Source organism: Bufo bufo, chromosome 5, assembly GCF_905171765.1.
Source record: "Bufo bufo chromosome 5, aBufBuf1.1, whole genome shotgun sequence".
In the NCBI taxonomy this organism is placed as follows: domain Eukaryota; kingdom Metazoa; phylum Chordata; class Amphibia; order Anura; family Bufonidae; genus Bufo; species Bufo bufo.
Genome location: NC_053393.1, coordinates 523222444 through 523238558, shown reverse-complemented (window position 1 = coordinate 523238558; position 16115 = coordinate 523222444). Strand labels below are relative to the sequence as shown.

General features: G+C 41.7%; 1 protein-coding gene across 1 annotated transcript in view; it reads left to right on the top strand.

Moving 5' to 3' along the window:
• Positions 1–4821: 4821 nt before the first annotated feature.
• Positions 4822–16115, top strand: part of ZNF804B (zinc finger protein 804B) — a 384452-nt gene continuing 373158 nt past the window's right edge. The window contains exon 1 of the mRNA XM_040434562.1: positions 4822–5591. Within this exon, the coding sequence (XP_040290496.1) occupies positions 5481–5591 (111 nt within the window). The 5' untranslated portion in view covers positions 4822–5480. The remainder of the gene's footprint in view (positions 5592–16115) is intronic.

The window sequence follows — 16115 nt, the reverse complement described above, 5'->3', positions numbered from 1 at the left end:
TCTGCTGCAACTGCTAGGGGATGTTCAGACAAAGCAGAAATGTGTGAAACCAGAAATTTGTTGTGTTCCTCTGAAGGTGTTTCTGCAGCTCATGGATTTCATTCAGACGATTGGGACAGCTGCAGAAATTTATGCTTCAAATCTGTGGCGTGTGAATGCATCCTAAGAGTCTCATCCGTCAGTAGAGTCAGCATCAGTCAGTGCATGGGGGAAATTCATGCAAATAGTGTGCGGTGCAGCCGGGGAGTCCTCCTAATTAATGCTAGGTGTACTCAGATGTTTAGTAGGGACAAACGGAGTCTTTAGGGCTGGGAATTGCTTGGATGCTTCCAGAAGATGATATCTAATGTTGACCCTCAGTTATTTGGCACCACACTTGCAAAGCCAGGCATGGACGCCCATAAAAAGAGTACCCAAAAATGTTTCCTAGTAATCCCTATGATTATAGAAGCCCAGTGTAAGGGCTCACAGCATCAGTTTGTTTCATTTCCACTAGCCACCATCCTTCCCTGCTCCCCCATTAAAGGGGTTATCTCATGAATGCTGTAAAATAAGAAAATCAGAAATCATATAGTACTTGATAATTTCCTTCTAACAAACCTAGAACCAGCCCTGTACCTCACATGGATCCAATTGCTCTGCTAGATTTAGATCAAGCTGGCAGTTGAAGGGGGGGGGGGGGTCCTTTCTCTTGCAGCTCAGAGGGTGTATACTTTCTGCTGCAACTCAGGAGGTGTGTTCTTTCTGCTGCAGCTCAGGGGGCGTATCCTTTCTGCTGCAGCTCAGAAGGTGTGTTCTTTCTGCTGCAGATCTGGGGTGTGTGGATCTTTTCTTCTGCAACTCAGTGATGTGTTGTTTCTGCTGCAGCTCAGGGGGTGTATCCTTTCTTCTGCATCTCTCTCCCTGTAACTGTCACAGCATTTAACAGCAGATACAGCTGGTGGCAGTTGCAGGATGGAACTGAGCATGTGCGACCACCTCAGCGAGATGGACAGAGAAGTAATAAAAAAAGGCTAACAGCAGGTGGCACTATGCTGACACATTTTATTGAATAACTCAGTGGCTATACAAAATTTTAATTGCATGCAATTACTAAATTATTCAGATCGTGATGCTGGTTTGAAAACTGTAGAATATTTTTTTTATTAGACAACCCCTTTAAGATCCAGGAGAAGGTAACCTCATTTGGAGGTGATTTTGGGGCCAGTCACTTACCACTAGGATCTATTACCTGATTCCCAAATAAGCTATTAGACATTATTGATGCTGACATCCTTCCAGTGGACCCATGGAGGCCCAATCTAACACCGAGGGGGATAAGCAGCTGCCAAACACCGCTGGTTCTGCTTATATCTGTAGAAACAAAGGTTTAAACTTAAAATTTCAGGTGGACTCCATCAATACTGCCCAAATCTACCTATAAAAATGTGATCTTATCCATAGCCTGCTTTAATGGGGATCCACCTGCGACAGACCTATTATCTGTATTGCCAATGGGATTAACAATGGCATGAAATGCGCTTCTATGATTTTATATTAATAAGTGTAATAGAAGAGCATGTAAATTCTTGAGAAATAGCCTAATTTCCTCAGGAGGAGATTTATAAAGAATGTTGACCTGTTCCGAGTTTACATGGTGGTGGGTGTCACATCCCTTGTTCATTTATCCTTATATAAAGGGATTATCTAATGATTAATGTAAAAAATGAAGATAAGCCTCATATAGCACATGACAATCTCTTTCTAACAAATCTAGAACCAGCCCTGCACCTCACATGGATCCAGAGATCTCCACATTCATTACTCTGCTAAATCTGTTTTAGGCTGGCAGCTCAGAGGGTATGTCCTTTCTACTACAGCTCTCTCCCGATCACAGCACAGGGGGCATGTCCTTTTTGCTGCAGCTATCTCATCTCAGAGGGTGTGTCCTTCCTGCTGCAGCCCTCTCCCTATCACAGCTCAGGGTGTGTGTCCTTTTTTACTGCAGTTCTCCCTATCACAGATCAGGAGATGTGTCCTTTATGCAGCTGTCCGGGTGGCTGGTCTCAGACGATCATGGAGGTGAACATGCTGGATATGGAGGTCCTGGGCTGGTGTGGTTACACGTGGTCTGCGGTTGTGAGGCCGGTTGGATGTGCTGCCAAATTCTCTGAAACTCCTTTGGAGACGGCATATGGTAGAGAAATGAACATTCATTGCGCGGGCAACAGCTCTGGTAGACATTCCTGCAGCAGCATGCCAGATGCACGCTCCCTCAAACGTTACATCTGTAGCATTGTGCTGTGTGATCAATCTGCACATTTCAGAGTGGCCTTTTATTGTGGGCAGTCTAAGGCACACCTGTGCAATATTCATGCTGTCTAATCAGCACCTTGATATGCCACACCTGTGAGGTGGGATGGATTATCTCGGCAAAGGAGAAGTGCTCACTAACACAGATTTAGACAGATTTTTTAACAATATTGGAAAGTAATGGGTCTTTTGTGTATGTAGAAAATGACACTCTGCAACCAGCACTCTGCCCTGCCTCTATGCTGGATGTTGAATGAGGCATTGGTGTACATTTTGGCCAAAGCGTAATAAGCCACTCACCACTACAAGGTCGCCTCTATGAGTGGTCCCTAATAGTGTTGAGCGAACTTCTGTTTTAAGTTCGGCGTCTAAAGTTCGGCTTCCGGTTAGCGGAGAATCCCGATATGGATTCCGAATTCCGTTGTGGTCCGTGGTAGCGGAATCAATAATGGCCGATTATTGATTCCGCTACCACGGACCACAACGGAATTCGGAATCCATATCGGGATTCTCCGCTAACCGGAAGCCGAACTTTAGATGCCGAACTTAAAACAGAAGTTCGCTCAACACTAGTCCCTAACACTAGCTCCTACCTGTTTATGGGCCATGACAGCCACACAAAGTCCAGGGAGCGCAGGTACAGCATGCACGCCAGGCACACCCTGCTTTTAACCCCGTCCGGCAGTCATGTACACAGTCCTTTTAGTGTATTCTAACCTGAAGCGTCCCCATCACCATGGGAACGCCTCTGTGTTAGAATATACTGTCGGATTTGAGTTTCAGATCTAACTCATATCCGACAGTATATTCTAACGTAGAGGCGTTCCCATGGTGATGGGGACACTTCAAGTTAAAATATACCATCGGATTGGAGAAAACTCAGATCCGATGGTATATTAACTCCTGACTTTACATTGAAAGTCAATGGGGGACGGATCCGTTTGAAATTGCACCATATTGTGTCAACGTCAAACGGATCCGTCCCCATTGACTTGCATTGTAGTTCAGGACGGATCCGTTTGGCTCCGCACGGCCAGGCGGACACCAAAACGACTTTTTTTTCATGTCCGTGGATCCTCCAAAAATCAAGGAAGACCCACGGACGAAAAAACGTTCACGGATCACGGACCAACGGACACCGTTTTTGCGGACCGTAAAAAAAAACGGTCGTGTGCATGAGGCCTGAGGGGAAGGGGACAGCCGGCACGCCCGTCTCATTCATTATTTTCTATGCCTGGTTTAGGCACAGAAAATGGTCTAAATGTAAGACCGCAAGGGAGCTGGCATAGATTTTGAAGTGGCGGTGGATCCGCCAAAGTTATGTAGAGGCCGGCGCCTCTTAAGTCCGGCGGATCCACCGCCAGTTATAGGGGATATTAAGATCAGTGTCTAAATGTGCCCCCTAGTACATATCCTATCTATATAGCAAAGGGCATAGAGAAATGCATATACTTCCCTTTACCACACAGGCAGTGGCTCCTGAGCAGGGATTGCCAGTTCGCAGTGTTCGCCTGCAAACACATGCGGGCTGCCATCTTGACTCACCCAGCCGGCGATGCACAGGTAAGCCCTTACCTGTGCCTGTGCTGCGAGCCGGTCTGAAATCAAATGCGGTCAGCGGGAGCAGGCAGTTCCGAGAACACCCGCCAGGGGCCTTCATCGGGCTGTTCTCGGAACTGCATGCTCCCCGTGAGCGCATTTGATTTCAGACCGGCTCGCGGCACAGGTAAGGGCTTACCTGTGCATCGCCGGCTGGGTGAGTCAAGATGGCGGCCCGCATGTGTTCGCAGGCGAACACTGCGAACTGACCATAACTGCTCCTGAGATTAGAGCCTGAGGCCCAAAACTGAACCCAGTGATCGCTTTATATGGGCCTGGTCACAAAAGGAATATTTCTAGAATAAAACTAGACCTGTGCTATTATAATGATTATTATTACTAATAAATTATATTATTATTTATTATTATTATTGCTGTTATTATCATTATTTATTGTATATTAACATTTATATTTTACTATATTACTGATTTATTATGATGATTATCATAATTTTTTTGTGTATATTAATATTTATATTTTACTATAGTATTACTGTTTTATTATTATAATTACTGTTATTATTATTATTATTGTGTATATTAATATTTATATTTTACTATACTAATATTGTTTATTATTATTATTATTTATTTATTTTTTTATATTTTTTTTACATGATACCCATTAGATATTGCCCAGTGTGTAGGTATGCACTGTAGTGTGTTACAAAAAAAATAATATATATATATATATATATATATATATATATATATAAAATCTTTTTTTTTTCTCTGAATTGAGCCCAGGTTCCCATTCTTTTATATGCTATTTAGGGCTGACTTGATCAATGCTGTAGCCAGCTGGGATGCTGCTGCTGTTGCTGTTTCTGCCTACTGCTTAATACTGAGCAAGGGCTGGAGCTGGCAGGTAGCATAGAGGCAGAGACAGAGAGAGAGGAGAGGTGGGGGTGGAGGATGGAGCCAGTCACAAAGCCCCAGCATAGCGACACAGAGTAGATGGAGCCATGCAGACACACTGAAAGTTAACACAGCAGATGAGTGGCATTCTGTGGGCACAGGATTACAATGAGGCTTCTTCTCCTCCTCTAGCCTGGATGTGCAGAGCCCCATCTCTGCTGCCACCACTACACCAGGACTGACTGCTGCTGGATGAGGTTGCTGGAGGCTTCAGCTTCTGTGTAGATTTGAAAAGAATGAAGGGATTGCCTTGAAATTCCAGAAGAGAGAGGTGCATGTGTGTCTATCCTGGATGGACTTGCTTGCCCAGGAATCACTGGATGTGCTGGGATCACATTGCAAGCCGGGAGGAAGAAGAAGCAGCAGAAGCAGCAGCATCTCATGGGTGACAGCTGAAGCTTGATCTGTCACTTAAATTTTGGATTGTGCCAGTGCTAAACTAGGATTAGCAATACTGTGCGCTGCCCTGGGGGGATAAGTGTGAAGCCTCACATCATCATCATCATCATCATCACCCTCAACACAAGGGTTTCCTTTTAGCTTCTCCTGCCCATGGCTGACTTCCTTCAGTCAATAATCTGAGCACTGGATGAAAGGGCTTCATGCACTTCTAGCTAACCTGGCACCTATATGCCCCATATAGCCACATATGGGAGACCGTGGCGGAACGTATGGCGTGCTACTACCTTGTCATTAGCTCCACTCATCTCAGCAATGGGCACTTTCGTAGTATTAAAGGAGTTTTCAGGGGGCCTCTCCATAAGACTGGGACCGCCTTACCGGTAACGCCACTTTTTCATTTTATTACTTGTTTTTTGCTATTTTTTTTAAGTGTTGTTCTATTGCTGTTGTATTGATGGATACCCAATTGCAAAAAAAAAAAAAAAAAGTTGTCTGTAGTGATGGTAGCTTGAAAAAAATTGTCATTGGTGGGTGTAGCTTTAATTGTTTATGACCCCTTCTTGATACCTGGGTAATGTTGGCATCGAGATGCCATGTTGATGATATTACGCTGTCCTCCAACAGACAGACCTGTATAAATGCCCCCCAAACCTGGGTGAGGAAGCCTGCCGTCTGCCAGGACGCTCTCTGTCCAGCAATCAATAGACCTTGATATTACCGCTGTATTGATCTGCATTGCAAGGTACCTGGCTATCATTATTAATAGATGGGGGCTTGCACCAGTGCATGTGCCGTACACTATGTACACGTATTCCGACAGAACTTTGGTCCTTCAGTCTCTCAATGCCCAGGGTCTCCTGTAGACTATAGTGGGCATGCTCAAAATCAGGTCGTCATACATATTTAGACTTACAACGGCCTACAGCGTCTTCCAGATAACCTGAGATTAACCTAAATTTACAGATGTCTGCGGTTTTAAGCGGTTCATTCTCAGTAAAAGGGTTAATTTTTTTGTGGTAGTTTCTTAAATATGATGTTAGAGCTTTGAAATACAATGCGGAATGATTCTCGATGTATCCGCGCGGTACTGACTGGTGTCTTGCTGGTTTCCGCTGCCGGTTTGAGCATCATATCGGTGCACCGGGTCACATGACAAAATCTACCACGTACGAGGTGAAAGATCTGGCGTGAATGTTTGCGTTGAAACCATTGAAATTAAAATTGCCTAGAAAATGGAGGAATTTGTCCATAAGTAGAGTGCCCATTTTCGAGTGGAGCCAAACTTGATACGTACGCCCCCCCCCCCCGCACGCGCGCCTTCACGTATCTAATATTATGGCGGCAGTTTGCACTCAGTTCATCTATTATTATTATTGGACCATTTAGCGTAGTTTAGACTTAAACTTTCGCCTTGGTCTGCGATGAGCCGTCTCGTAATAAGCCTGCGGTTTGTTTGCATGTGGTTTGCTTGTAACGTCACCACTTATAACTAATTGGACCGGCGTTTGCGCGTTCCAAGTGGCAATCTCAAAGCCACTTCTCCTTCACCGCAAGTCCCCCTTAAAGCTACTTACTACCCGACCTACACATTAGGATCCAACTGCTATATAAACACTAAATCGCTTGCTATTCTGTGCACAGTTGTCTGATGTAGCAGAGTCGAGTCTGTCATCTGACATCCTGATGTACTGTTTCTGATTTTCCATAGGAATGCTCAAAGAGGTGAAAGACAAATACAGCTCAGCTACATACAATGGGTAGTTTATTGTGTGCTGGAGTATTAAGAGATCACATGTGTAGGAAGGGATGATGTGAATCCACATGGCATGGTGTAGTCAATGTATTCCCCACGTAAGTAAATAAGTACATCCCGCCGTCTCCAGGATATGGGTACAAGGGTTAAATGGGAGGACATCATATAGGTGCACTGTACCGAAGTGTAGGCAATGAATGGATTTCATAGGTGACTTTTTCATGGCAGTAATATAACTACAGACCCATAACCCCTATTCCCCCTACAATTCTGCAGAACTGAACTTACACAACATTAGGGCAAAAGCATAGTGGTGGCATAGCTTCTTCCATAGCTGCGTTCCCGACTGGGAAGCCAAAATATCTTCAAAGGTAGAAGGTATCTCAAACTACTTTGGGACTTTAAGAATTTGGCTTCACTGAAAAGTGGTTCTGCCATTTATTTATTTATTTATTTAGTTTATTTATTTGTTTATTTATTTATTATTATTTTATTTATTTATTTACTTTAAATATTACTTAGGAAATTGCATTTGACCCTAAAAAGCTACTATTGTAAGTGATTGCTTTGGTTCTTGCGGTTCTTCGGCTTTTACATAACTACAACTCCTAGCAGGCACTGGGAGCGGTGGGCAAATGCAATTTGGGGAAGACAGGTGCTGTTTGTAGCAGCCTGAGCTACTGTAGGTCTATGGGGTGGTAAGACTGGATGATGCCTCTCGGTACAATGCGCCAATGAAGAGAGGTCGCCAAGAGAAGCTTCTGCCAGTCTGTAGAGTACATTGGAAAATGCGGTTCCTATTTAAAGGGATATTATGTCTCCTCTCCAGCGAATAAAGTTTATGTGCTCGGTATCAATTTCTTATGGTTTTCAAGATCTCTGCTTGCTGTCATGGGAGCATTAAAAAAAATCAACCCACATGTCATGTGATAGACGCACAAGGGCATGTCTTCTTGCAGTACGGCTACGTCTCGCCTACCTGTGTGTCCATCACATGACCAGGACGGAATTTTATCACTAGAGTAAACAATGCGGGATCGGATTAAATGACAGCAAGCAGAGATCTTAGGTCTGTTTCACACTAACGGTAAAACAGATCCGGCAGGCCATTCCGGCGGAGATCCGACCGCAACCCCGGTAAATATGTCGAGGAAGCGGCCGGATGAAAACTGCTGTGCGCAGCGGTATTTGTCCGGCCGCTCCTCACAATGCTGACGGTATATTGGGAAATTGCTTAACTTTCCATTATACAAGAGAGAAACTTTACTTGTTGAAACAAGAATAGCCCTTTAAAGACACCCCAAACAAATATCCCTTTAAATGCGAGTGCTGGAAAGTAACAGAAAGAGTTAAATGCATGTTCACGCTGTTTACTGAAAACTATCCATAAAATGTGTCATTAATCAGGGAAATGTTACATATTGCAACTGAGAATACAATTTCAATCAATTCATAATTACTGCATTCATGAAGGGCAGGGGAGGGTGGACCGCCGCCGCCGCTCACGTCCCTGGGAGCTCCCCCGTAAAGCAGGTGATTATTACATGAAATTCATTCCCCCAGTCATGTTCAAATCGACACCACTATTTGTGTAATCGATAAGGACGTGGGTTTGTGCGGGTGACGCTGCGCCTGGTGACATTACAGCGCCAAAGATTTTCTGCTTTGTTAAAGGTTAATAAATTGCCAAGTAACAATAGGAGAATATTTAACCCCAGCAGTGCCGCAGGCTTAGGACAAAATAATCCTGACTTGTGACTAGTTCCAGGGGCTTGTAATTCCTTGTGAGATCTACACTCACTAACGAACTATATGTGAGCCACTCACAGTATATACTGTATACAGGCAGGTCATGCATCAGAAAGAAGTCATTTACAGAACGCACGGAAACTACTTGTAGAAGTGTCCTCAGTGGTATCCAAATATCTATTATCTATATGTCTATCTATTATCTATCTACCTTTCTGTCTGTCTGTATAGATCTATCTATCTCATATCTATCTATTATCTATCTTTCTGTTTGTCTATCTATTATCTATCTATCTATCTATCTCATATCTATCTATCTATCCATCCATCTATCTATTATCTATCTATATATCTATCTATCTATCTATCTATTATCTATCTATCTATCTATCTATCTATCTATCTTTCTGTTTGTCTATCTCTATCTATCTCATATCTATCTCATATCTATCTCATATCTATCTCATATCTATCTCCTATCTATCTCATATCTATCTACATATTTACTATCTGCAGCATCTATCAGTCACCTAAAGGAATTGGAGTTCCCACTTGAAGCCAAGTTGTGTCCATCATCTATCTAATGTACATTATCTAAAATGAAAAGAAATAAGCAGCACTGTCTGAATGGATGGGTACAAACCTTCAGACGCTGACCATGAGTCCACGCAATGAGAAAGCAGTGCGCCAAATGGATAAAGTGAATAAGTGATGGAAACTTTATTAACGCATATGTGCGCTTATTCATTTTATCCATTTGGAGTGCTGTTTTGAAATGTTTATCTCTTTTTCTATCTATCTATCTTATATCTATCTATCTGTAAAAAAAACTTTATAGTCAGAACCAAAACCATTAGGCATTATCAAAGCAGACACAAATACAATCATGCAGGGTATATATAAGAACCTACAGTATATGCTGTGAGATTCAAATCCCATGTGCTGCTATTTTAGTTGTCACCACTAGGTGGCACTGCAGAGCCCCTATATTCTGCCTACCTATTGGGCAGTAGGAGGCTGACATAAAGTCTTCTGCCGCCCGCCTCGCCTTCTCCAGTAGAAAGGTTTGTGTGACCGCTGCTAATGCTTACAGTGCATCTGACAGGAGTGTGGGGACAAGGGGGCAGGATGTCACTTTACATTGCCCCCTTGTCTCCTCTAGCTTCATTCCTGAAACCAAACGTCCCAAAAGGAATTTTAATCATACAGTATGTCGCAACAGTTCTGTCTTTAGTTAGTAAAGTTTTTTTGTGCTGTAATATCTATCTAATAACTATCTCCTTCTGATCTATTATCTATCTTTCTATTAATAAAGCTTTATTGGCAGGTCTAAATTATACATTAGTATTGCCAAAGCATATGGGAAATAGGGGGTTGAGGGATGGGGACACACCCGGGGTCTGTGTATAGGAGTCCGAGTCCTATCTATCTATCTATCTATCTATCTATCTATCTATCTATCTATTTATCTATCTATCTATCTATCTATCTATCTATCTATCTATCCATCCAGTGGCGTACATAGAGAAGTAAGGATCAAACCAGACCCCCATCACAAGACATAAAAGTTTCTGCCTAAACCCTGTTCAATGACCCTTGGCCCATTTTCCCATTGCTTCATTTGCTAAAAGTTGTTCCTTGCAGGGGTGCACAACGTTTCCTGGTTGGGGGCCACATTGCCAGACTGAACCAATGACGAGGGCCGAAATTACAATTTAAAGGTGTAATAACAACTGAAATATTGTACTTATGGCATATTGAACACACATTATATAACATAAATGTCTGGTTACACTTCCAGGACTCCCATCTAATGGGAGAAATACATGAAAAATACATGTGAGCAGCCACAAGACATAGGTATACATGTCTGTTACCAGATGGTTGGGGGCCGCACAGAATGGTATCAAGGGCCGCATGTGGCCCCCGGGCCGCAGGTTGTGCACCCCTAGAGGGTAGAGTCCTGACCAAGTTTCACCTCCAGTAAAAGAGGAGATAATCCCAACTAAGACTGGGCCCCCTCTTGCCCTGGGCCCCAATAGCCGCTATCTGAGTTACATCTATCTATTATCTCTCTATCTATTATCTATCTATCTATCTATCTATCTATCTATCATCTATTATCTATCTATTATCTATCTATTATCTATCTATCTATCTATCTATCTATCTATCTATCTATCATCTATTATCTATCTATTATCTATCTATCTATCTCCTATCTATCTATTATCTATCTATCTATCTATCTATCTATCTATCTATCTATTATCTCTCTATCTATTATCTATCTATCTATCTCCTATCTATCTATTATCTATCTATCTATCTATCTATCTATCTATCTATCTATTATCTATCTATTATCTATCTATTATCTATCTATCTATCTATCTATCTATCTATCATCTATTATCTATCTATTATCTATCTATTATCTATCTATCTATCTATCTATCTATCTATCTATCTATCTATCTATCATCTATTATCTATCTATCTATCTATCTATCTATTATCTATCTATCTATCATCTATTATCTATCTATTATCTATCTATCTATCTATCTATCTATCTATCTATCTATCTATCTATCTATCTATCATCTATTATCTATCTATTATCTATCTATCTATCTATCTATCTATTATCTCTCTATCTATCATCTATTATCTATCTATTATCTATCTATCTATCTATCTATCTATCTATCTATCTATCTATCATCTATTATCTATCTATTATCTATCTATCTATCTATCTATCTATCATCTATTATCTATCTATTATCTATCTATCTATCTATTATCTATCTATCTATCATCTATTATCTATCTATTATCTATCTATCTATCTATCTATCTATCTATCTATCTATTATCTATCTATCTATCTATCTATCTATCTATCTATCTATTATCTATCTATCTATCTATCTATCTATCTATCTATCTATTATCTATCTATCTATCTATCTATCTATCTATCTATTATCTATCTATCTATCTATCTATCTATCTATCTATCTATTATCTATCTATTTAATATCTATCTATCTATCTATCTATCTATCTATCTATTATCTCTATCTATCTATCTATCTATCTATCTATCTATCTACTATCTATCTATCTCTCTCCTATCTATCTATCTATCTATCTATCTATCTATCATCTATCTCTCTCTCTCTCTCTCTCTCTCTCTCTCTATCTCAGTATATATTGATATATACGACTACCTCTAGATGTTGTGTGTAATGAATGCTGGTGTTTTGTTATATTTTGATTTATAGTGTACAGATATAACATAAATTATGTAGCAGTGCTGAGTTTGTCATGTGTAATAGTAATAGGCATGTAAGTGCTCTTTAGTTTTCCTTAGGACTGTTGGAAATTTACTGCGTAAGGTTTTCCTATCATCGGCAATAACGGCATGTCATTAGGCTTGGGGTACTTTCACACTTGCGTTAAACTTTTTCCGGTATTGAGTTCTGTCCTAGTTTTATCCTAATGCATTCTGAATGGAGAGCAGTCCGTTCAGGATGCATCAGGATGTCTTCAGTTCAGTCACTGTAGACTGCGGTATTTTCTCCGTCCAAAATTCCGGAAAACTTGCCGGAATGCCGGATCCAACATTATTTTTACATTGAAATGCATTAATGCCACATCCGGACCCAAGTGTTCCGGAAAAACGAATCCGGTTTTGCGGTCTGCGCAAAAAATGTGAAAAGGATAAATACCGGATCCGTTTTTCCAGATGACAACCAGAGAGATGGACACGGTATGGCAATGCGTTTCTGAGACGGATCCGCATCCAGATCCATCTACAAATGGTATCCGTTTGCATACAGATGCCGGATACCAGCAACGCAAATGTGAAAGTAGCCTTACTTGGCTATTCGTGTACGTATCATTTACTATTAAATAGCGTGATCGTCACTGGGACTTTACGAGCCCTTATTCCAGATCTTTCCGACCACCAAACTGATCGGATTTTAATGGTATTTCCAGTACTTTGTCTGTAATCTTGGTGGGAACCTATTTACAAGGTGTAATTTCCCTGCAGCGCCTCCACAGGTAGAATGCAGAATTACACATTTCCGATTGAAATCGATGGGATGAGTATGTAATGTGTGGATGGATACGCCAGGTCCTCCAGAGACTCTACTTGTACAGGCTATACATTCAGCAGGGTCCAGAACGAGGGGTCAACCCTCTACCCGAGTATATTAATTGGGTTCGTAAGGCTTCCTTCGCACATTTGTTCTTGTAATATTTTTGGACTTGTGAAAAGTATCCCATGAAATTCATGCTTTCTTTATGTTATTTTTGGGTCGCACATTTTTTACATGAATTTTTTATTCCTATAGAAATCTCTGTTGGAAAGGCTGAAGAAAATGCTATACCCTGAGGGGGAAAAAAAAAGTGATAAAAAATTTCCCATGAAAAGGCAAAAAACTGTTTGTAGCATCTTCCATAACACCCTCTTGGCCTTTAGCAAACATCCGTTCATAACTTTATATTTAAAAAAACACTATAGGAGGCGTGTGCGAAGTACGTACAGCAGTATTGTGGTGTACCAAGGCTGTATATTGTGGTGTAAGTGGCATTTTGCGTCAAAACTTGTGCAACTTTTTGTCACTTTATGCCAGTGGGTTGGAATGGGCGTGGTCAGGTATGTTAATGAACCCCAGATTTATCACTGTGATAAAATAGACAATGTGCTAGTTTTAAAGATGTGCCAGATTTATCAATGTGCAACTTTTGATAAATTTGGCGCACCTTTCACAAGCACCGCCAAAGTAGCATCATGATACATTCCCCCCCTATGTGTTACACCACGCTAAATCAGACAAACCCTTTAAAGGGGTTATGCCATCACCAATGTAAAAACATGAAAATCAGACATCCTATAATACAGGGATGGCCAACCTGAGGCTCTCCAACTGTTGCTACAACTCCCAGCATGCCCACACTGCCTGTAGCGTTCAGCCTACAGCAGGGCATGGTGGGAGTTGTAGTTTTACAAACAGCTGGAGAGCCGCAGGTCGGCCATCCCTGCTATAGTACATGACGATCTCTTTCTAACAAAGCTAGAACCAGCCCTGTACCTCACAATTGTTCTGATTTATTTCAGGCTGGCAGCTCAGGGGCGTGTCCTTTCTCAGGAGTTGAGTCCATTCTGCTGCAGCTCTCTCCCTATCACAGCTCAGGGGCGTGTGCTTTCAGCTGCAGCTCTCTCCCTATCACAGCTCAGGGGCGTGTCCTTTGTGCTGCAGCTCTCTCCCTATCACAGCGTAGCTCTTTCCTGCTAGCTATGACAGATTCTAACAGAAGATATGACGGGTGACAGTTGAAGATTTTAAACTGAGCATGCGCGACCACCTCAGTGAGGTGGACAAGAAATAAGGAACAGACCAAACAGCAGGTGGCGCTGTACAGATACATTTTATTGAATAACTCACTGGCTATACTACAGTTTTAATTACACGCAATTGCAAATGTATTCAGATCCCGATTCAGATGCTTAGTAACTTTTTTTTTACTATAAGAAACAGACATGACCAACCAATGCTGCATGAATGAACCCTTTACATTACAAATTAAAATTCCTCTTCCATTTCTATTACTTCAGTCTAATCTTCCCCACCCTCGCTGTTCACACTTCTTTGCTGCATCAAATATCCAAAAATGTTCACATTTCTAATATAACAATCACCGTTGCCGTCGGTGACCATTTACTGTACGTAATGTACATTTTATTAAGCGCACTGAGTAATGCCAATTAAGTCGGTTCCATTCTCTCCTGACAGGTGACTGTGAGATAATAATTGTGTATTTCTCGGGGAAGAATTCTAATGAAATGGATCATCGCGGCTTCAATAAGAAACCCAAAACTATTGACTGGATTATTATAAATCCCAGTTAAAAGCAGAGTCGCTCAGGAGGAAGAACTGAGCAAATAAACCTTATTACTACTTTGTAACATAGCTGTATACCGCTATCTACTGTGTATACCGCAGTGCGCTTTACTATATGTAATGCCAGGAGTGATGTTATAGAAAATAAAGTCCTGGGCAACCAGCAAAGTATCCCCCTTCCCCCCCCCCCCTCAACTGTTCTCATAATTTTTGTATGAAATTATACTGCCATACAATGTAAAATAACTCTGCCATACAGCATCCAAATTATAATGCCATACAGTAGCCAAGTGATACTGCTACTACTATAGAGGTGCCTCATAAAATTATCATATAATTGTCACACAGTGCCGCCATTCATCAGACAAATAATACTGCAATACTGTGCCCTAATAATACTGCCATCAATTATAACACCATACAATAGCCAAGTGATACTGCTACTGCTATATAGGTGCCTCATAAAATTGCCATATAATCTAATTAAAATATCATGATACACACCTCAGCTGCTGCAGAACCTCATAATACACACCTCAGCTGCTACAGAACCTCATAATACACACCCCAGCTGCTGCAGAACCTCATAATACACACCTCAGCTGCTGCAGAACCTCATAATACCACCTCAGCTGCTGCTGAACAGCATAATACACACCTCAGCTGCTGAAGAACCTCATAATACACACCTCAGCTGCTGCAGAACCTCATAATACACACCTCAGCTGCTGCAGAACCTCATAATACACACCTCAGCTGCTGCAGAACCTCATAATACACCTCAGCTGCTGCAGAACCTCATAATACACACCTCAGCTGCTGCAGAACATCATAATACACACCTCAGCTGCTGCAGAACCTCATAATACACACCTCACCTGCTGCAGAACCTCATTAATACACACCTCAGCTGCTGCAGAACCTCCTAATACACACCTTAGCTGCTGCAGAACCTCCTAATACACATAATACTGTACCTTCACTCATAATAATGCCATAAATTATAATACCATACAGTAGCCAAGTGATACTACTACTACTATATACAGGGCCGTCTTTACCAAGGGGCAAAAGGGGCAGCTGCCCCGGGCCCAGTTGCTCCTGGGGGGCCCAAGGCAGCTGCCTCTTGAGCCCTGATAGCTACTGCCCCGGGTGTCAACCTGTCATCTACACAGGCATCGTACTGTGTTAAAGTTGTGATCTAGGACCTTAATGACATCATCACCATGTGACCAGTAACCTAGCAATTACTGGTCACATGGCTATGAGGTCATCACAGGTCCTAGCAGGAATTAACTGTGGAGCTTTTTTGTGTGAAGATCAGAAAAAGGTGACAGGGCTGTTATGTTAATATACTGTAAACTACTGTATAGTGGGGTGCTGTATACTGTGTGGGGGCCTGTATACTGTGGGGGGCTGTATATTGTGTGGGACTGTATACTGTGTGGGGCTGTATACTGTGGGGGGCTGTATACTCTGTG